Here is a 7210-nt window from a genome sequence, read left to right on the forward strand (position 1 = left end):
CAGATTCCTCAACACTGTGTTGAATGCCTTGAGCATGTATGCCGCGTTGTCAGTGTTGAAGGAAACAACGTTCTGGAAGTCTAGCTGTACTCTGTGAGCACCTTTACAACAGCTTGCGCTACAGTCCCATGGTTGCACTGGGATAGGAAGACTGTGTCCACCAGGTAGGTATGGATCTGACGAGCACCCTGCGGAGAGACTGCTGCAACTAGCACATTCAAAACACACCGCCCTTCGACATCTGGTGTTTCGTCAAAGATAACGCTGATCTTCTGATCTTTCAAGAGCTCTTTCAGCTCGTTCTTGGCACTTGTATATCTCTCTGGAGATACCGTTCTTGCAGCTGATGACTCCCAGGTATCGCTCCACCATTCCGTACTCGCTCGTGCAGGAACTTGCGCAACACAGGGTGGTCGGTTTTGCTGAGCGGAATGTTCAACGCGGTGCAGACGTTAACCCACTCAGCTATCATTTCGTGGTTTGCGACACCGGCAGCTGTACTCTTGGTGAATAGCGAGTTCACTGTCATCTGCCGTGCACGTTTCGGCGAAGATTGAAGGTCAGGATCATCTGAACAGCGCTTCAAATGTTTTTGGGACCGCACATGCATATCCACAGTGTGTTTCCGGATGTGGTCCACCGCCACATTGCACACACTGCAAAACAGCACCCCACCATCAGCGTGCATCACATTGCTGTAGTCTCTGGCCCGGTCTGCTGCGGTTATCTGGGTGGGCAGATGTGATCTGTGCTTCACACCCTTTGCAAGCTGCACAAACTTATCCATTCTGCTTTTCTTGTGGTGGCTTGTGGCTCCCTTGTAAAACAGAAGATCTCCCGGTTGTGGCGCAGTCAGTTAAGTCACCTACAAAGATAGTTGGTATTACTAAAGGCACCTCAAAGAGGGGAAAGGCAATTGTTGAAAGGAAAGTTCAGAAAGCGCCGGTGCTCAACGATAAGAAATGCATGCAACCCTGGAGCACAAGTAAAGTGACAAACGTGATCGGCCATAACTGCAATGGTAAATGCCAGTCCCTGAACGGTGTTGAGCAAACAGACAGAGAAAACAGCAAATGCCCCAAACCAAAATAAACAAATAAGAAATTCCCCTGAGGTCCCCACAACCCCAAACTTACCAGTGCGCTGCGGCAGCTGACCCAATTCTGGCTCTTTCAACAGCAGATCCTTCCCAGTGATGCTCTGCAAAAGAAACCAAATAAAGAGTTAGGAAACGCATCAGGTGCCCACAACCCCAAACTTACCAGTGCGCTGCGGCAGCTGGGCCAATGAGTCTCAAAAACCCAGTCCCTTTCCCCACAGAGAAAACAGCAAATGCCCCAAACCAAAATAAACAAATAAGAAATTCCCCTGAGGTCCCCACAACCCCAAACTTACCAGTGCGCTGCGGCAGCTGACCCAATTCTGGCTCTTTCAACAGCAGATCCTTCCCAGTGATGCTCTGCAAAAGAAACCGAATAAAGAGTTAGGAAACGCATCAGGTGCCCACAACTCCAAACTTACCAGTGCGCTGCGGCAGCTGGCCCAATGAGTCTCAAAAACCCAGTCCCTTTCCCCACAGAGAAAACAGCAAATGCCCCAAACCAAAATAAACAAATAAGAAATTCCCCTGAGGTCCCCACAACCCCAAACTTACCAGTGCGCTGCGGCAGCTGACCCAATTCTGGCTCTTTCAACAGCAGATCCTTCCCAGTGATGCTCTGCAAAAGAAACCGAATAAAGAGTTAGGAAACGCATCAGGTGCCCACAACCCCAAACTTACCAGTGCGCTGCGGCAGCTGGGCCAATGAGTCTCAAAAACCCAGTCCCTTTCCCCACAGAGAAAACAGCAAATGCCCCAAACCAAAATAAACAAATAAGAAATTCCCCTGAGGTCCCCACAACCCCAAACTTACCAGTGCGCTGCGGCAGCTGACCCAATGCTGGCTCTTTCAACAGCAGATCCTTCCCAGTGATGCTCTGCAAAAGAAACCAAATAAAGAGTTAGGAAACGCATCAGGTGCCCACAACCCCAAACTTACCAGTGCGCTGCGGCAGCTGGGCCAATGAGTCTCAAAAACCCAGTCCCTTTCCCCACAGAGAAAACAGCAAATGCCCCAAACCAAAATAAACAAATAAGAAATTCCCCTGAGGTCCCCACAACCCCAAACTTACCAGTGCGCTGCGGCAGCTGACCCAATGCTGGCTCTTTCAACAGCAGATCCTTCCCAGTGATGCTCTGCAAAAGAAACCAAATAAAGAGTTAGGAAACGCATCAGGTGCCCACAACCCCAAACTTACCAGTGCGCTGCGGCAGCTGGGCCAATGAGTCTCAAAAACCCAGTCCCTTTCCCCACAGAGAAAACAGCAAATGCCCCAAACCAAAATAAACAAATAAGAAATTCCCCTGAGGTCCCCACAACCCCAAACTTACCAGTGCGCTGCGGCAGCTGACCCAATTCTGGCTCTTTCAACAGCAGATCCTTCCCAGTGATGCTCTGCAAAAGAAACCGAATAAAGAGTTAGGAAACGCATCAGGTGCCCACAACTCCAAACTTACCAGTGCGCTGCGGCAGCTGGGCCAATGAGTCTCAAAAACCCAGTCCCTTTCCCCACAGAGAAAACAGCAAATGCCCCAAACCAAAATAAACAAATAAGAAATTCCCCTGAGGTCCCCACAACCCCAAACTTACCAGTGCGCTGCGGCAGCTGACCCAATTCTGGCCCTTTCAACAGCAGATACTTCCCAGTGATGCTCTGCAAAAGAACACAAGTAAAGAGTTAGGAAACTGATCAGGTGGCCACAACCCCAAACTTACCACCCAATTCTGGCTCTTTCAACAGCAGATCCTTCCCAGTGATGCTCTGCAAAAGAAACCAAATAAAGAGTTAGGAAACTCATCAGGTGCCCACAACCCCAAACTTACCAGTGCGCTGCGGCAGCTGGGCCAATGAGTCTTGAAAACCCAGTCCCTTTCCCCACAGAGAAAACAGCAAATGCCCCAAACCAAAATAAACAAAGAAGAAGTTCCCCTGAGGTCCCCACAACCCCAAACTTACCAGTGCACTGTGGCAGCTGACCCAATTCTGTCTCTTGCAACAGCAGATTCTTCCCAGTGATGCTCTGCAAAAGAACACAAGTAAAGAGTTAGGAGACTCACCAGGTGCCCAGGACACCAAACTTACCAGTGCGCTGCGGCAGCTGGGCCAAATGGCTCTGGAAACTGAAGTACAGCGCAAGTAAAAATTCATGAAAAAGGGTCAAGATTCAGGAAAAGACTTTCCAAGTGGTGGAGAATGCAGATAAAACCTGCACAGGTAAAATAGTGCATTCATCTGTGGTCAACCCTGTGACAAAAAGCATAAACAAAACTATGTACGGGTGGGACGGGTATGCTCAGACGTGAGTTCCGTGCTCTCCATGGCACTGGAATCAAGCTATCCAGGCTCACAGGATACCCGACCCTCACACAGGATACACGACCCTCACACAGGATACACGACCCTCACACAGGATACCCCAACCCTCACACAGGATACACGACCCTCACACAGGATACACGACCCTCACACAGGATACTCCGACCCTCACACAGAACACACTTGAACTGCAGAAGACCCAGTGCATAAACACCGTGACAGTTCCTTTGTTCTTCTATTTTCCTTGTTTAGTTCGATCAGGCTTCTATGTTTCATTTTCTGCTTAGTTTCTGATTTTTTTTCTCTTTCATAGAAAGTGTGACTTTTTAAGACAAGCATAGAAATGTTAGCCTCTTGTGTCCACTTACAATGTAGGCTGACATAACACCGTGTCCACTCACAGCCTGAGCTGGCATGCCTGTGGTGTTGTTAGATATAGATGCATATAAATATTATGTGAATCATGATGATGCATTTGTAACCATGATGAGTTAGACTCATTGATGTTTTAGTGTCTGCAAACCCTACGTCTGTTTTCATATAAGATACCAAAAACAGGTCTGCTGTGCGATCCATCTTAAGAAACTCAGGTTTGCTATTGACAGACTTAGTTGGTTCTATATTCATTGTGTCAGCAAAAGTGGCTAACAAATCCCAGCACAAAGAATATTAAGAGGTATGATATATATTAAATGCAGTTATGGATGTAAACAACTCGCCTGCCAGAACAGGCACACAGTATCATATTATAGCATTGCCCATGTAAAATAATTAAGACGCAAACACTACTTACCGGCACCAATTACAAAATGATGAATTATTAAGTGAAGATGCTCGTGCAGATTAAAGGACTCATTCACAAAATACAACCTCTCAGATGCCAAGAAAAGCAAGCGGCATCATATCACAGTATCTGCTCAGTAATAACCCAGCTTTGGTAACATGCAACAACAGTTATTTTGACCACTTATTCATATAAAAAATAAATAAATTGGAGCCCATGTGTCATGAATCAGCATAAAACAGGCAGGTTTGAGCCAGGATACTTTGGCTGCTACACTACATCTATTCATGAAGGTTCACAACTCATAACTGCACCAGATTCAGATGGTTATTACAACAATCGGTTGGTATTTAATTTGGATGTGATTAGGCACCCAGGCTGTTTAAAAGGTATTTTATGTGGCATATTTTATCGACAAGAGATTGTTTTGCGCTACACTTAGAGGGCACAGTGCATTTCAAGACAGCTTCTACCACCCTCCAACGCTGCCTGGACGGGTCGTGCTCTAAGAAAAGTTTTTTTCCCCTCCCTGAAGTAAAAAAATTAAGAACAAAGGGGAGGGGTAGCATCCGCAGCCGAGCACCTCCAGACAGGGAAATTATGAAAATGAAGGCGAGCTCAGGAGGCGAAACCAGGTTCAAGTTCGGCCACATCTCCACTGAGCCCCCCTCCCACCCGGGCAGCGCAGCGCAGCGCTGTCCCACAAACACACAGCCCAGGCCGGGGGCCGGTCGGCCAGCCACATCTCCACTGAGCCCCCCTCCCACCCGGGCAGCGCAGCGCTGTCCCACAAACACACAGATTAGAATATACTTGGAATCCGATATTTTGAAATTACTTTTTCATACATGCACGAGTCATAGGCTAATGAAGTGACAACCAATCACATCATGTGATAAAACATTTGCATTTGTGTTAAATTATATTAATCTCTCGGCAACATAAACTTTAGTGAACTCAAAGTTCACCCCCACATGGTATTATATGAACAATGCTGTTATGAGTAACAATAATTAATGGAGCTCAAGCCTTGATGCTCTAAAACCTGTGTGCGTTACATAATATGCCAGCTGTCAATGATAGACTAGCTTCAAAATAAGCAGAGTTCTTACTCCCCAACAACCTCTTGCAACAGGAACCAAGACACTCCTAGACCACATTTTTCTGCACATGCGTCTCAGTTCTAATGCCTATCTTCAAACACAAATCGAGAAAATATGCAGCCTTGGTGTTCGGTAACAAAGTTATTTTAACAAAATTTATTAAGTGCACGGGGGCCGGTCGGCCAGCCACATCTCCACTGAGCCCCCCTCCCACCCGGGCAGCGCAGCGCAGCGCTGTCCCACAAACACACAGCCCAGGCCGGGGGCCGGTCGGCCAGCCACATCTCCACTGAGCCCCCCTCCCACCCGGGCAGCGCTCTCCCCTATGTGTGCGGCGGGCCCCCACCAGCATAGGACGGACATACCTGTCTTCTGTTTGCCGGCCGGCTTTCCTCCTGCTCCGAGCCCCGGTCTCTTCGTGTCGCTGCTGCCTGCTGCCTGCTTCGTGCTCTCTCCCCCTCTTGGTGTGGTGCTGGTCTTCTCCGCTGGTCTTCTCTCTTTGCTCCGCTGCCATCCTCGACCTCCTGGCTCCTCCGCTGCCGTCCTCGACCTCCTGGCTCCTTCTCTTCTTCTCTCCGGAAATGAATCCTGGGGGGAATGGAAAATGGGTTCCTCGCGCCTTCTTTTAAGGCGGAAAAACGGGCGGAAAGACACGGCGCGGGCGGACGCGGGCGGAAACGGCAAATTTCGTGGGCTTTTTAGCAAATATCGCGGCATTTCCTGAGATCGGCCGATTTCGCGATTTTTTTGCAAATCGCGAAATCGCGATAAGCTGGAGGGTCTGATTAATTCCTCACTTAAGCACATAACTATCAATTCTTCATGAATTGCAATTAGTTCATGTAAGTATAGAGAACCCATAAAAAGGTTTAATATTCACTATCACTTCACATAAAATTCAGTAAATCTCTTTTGCACTTTGTATATTATTACAGCTTAGAAGATTTAAAAGCACATCAAAAATAAGCTGTACTAAAATTCAATCATATCATAACCTAATGTAGCAACTACTTTTCTTGTCAATGTCAGTGCTAGCGTTTATACATTCTAGGCCGGATTCACAGAGGTAATCTGAGATAAAAGTCTAACTTTACGACTTTCTGTATTTACAAAGGGCATTTACGAGTAGTAAAGTTAGACTTTTGGTCTAAGTTTAGAGCAAAAGTCTAACTTAGACCAAAAGTCTAACTTTAGTAGTGGAGTCGAACCGGAGGCTCGAACCTTGCATTGCCAGCCATGAGAACACATCCTCTTTAATAGTAGTAAAGTTAGACATTTGGTCTACGTTAGACTTAAAGGCTTTTGTGAATAACCAAAGTCGTAAAGTTAGGCTTTCGTCTCAGATTACTTCTGTGAGTTGGACCCAATTATTGCTATCCGTTTTCTAACATATGAAGAATTTTATTCTCACATTGAATTTTTCCTGTGGTATTGTTTAGTTTTCATGCTTATCTAAGCATAAGAACACATCCCAGTATAATTTCAGATTTCACAACTACTTATTGACTGTTATGTGTTTTCAGAAAACTACTTCTGACATTCTGAATGCTTTTATGATGAAGTATCTAAATCAGAACTTCATTGCATGTAGTTTTGTAAAGTGAAGCCTAATACTCAGCTTGTCGTTTTCATATAAGATTGTGTCACAAAACATTTCCATGTAAAATTGTCATAAATAGATGAAAGGTAACATCTCTGCTCTATCACATGTTTTCCCTTCTATCCGTAAGGGTAAATGCTTCAAATCTTGATTAGAAGTGAGTTGCAGAGTTTGGCAGCTTGTATGTAATTTAGATAGGGCAATCACAGAAAAACAGGCACACAGCTCTGCCCAGAATGAGTTTTCAGGTTTGTGATTTGGCCCCTAATGTGTTAAACATGGAGTACCCATAGTATAGGTCATTGA

General features: G+C 46.2%; 1 protein-coding gene across 1 annotated transcript; it reads right to left on the bottom strand.

Moving 5' to 3' along the window:
- Positions 1-292: 292 nt before the first annotated feature.
- On the bottom strand, positions 293-787 carry LOC147747621 (CGG triplet repeat-binding protein 1-like). The gene has a single exon (XM_086925773.1). It carries the CDS (start codon positions 785-787, stop codon positions 293-295), a length of 495 nt encoding a protein of 164 aa, XP_086781899.1.
- Between the last annotated feature and the right edge of the window lie 6423 nt (positions 788-7210).

Source organism: Lissotriton vulgaris, chromosome 1_1 (genome assembly GCF_964263255.1).
Source record: "Lissotriton vulgaris chromosome 1_1, aLisVul1.2, whole genome shotgun sequence".
In the NCBI taxonomy this organism is placed as follows: Eukaryota; Metazoa; Chordata; class Amphibia; order Caudata; family Salamandridae; genus Lissotriton; species Lissotriton vulgaris.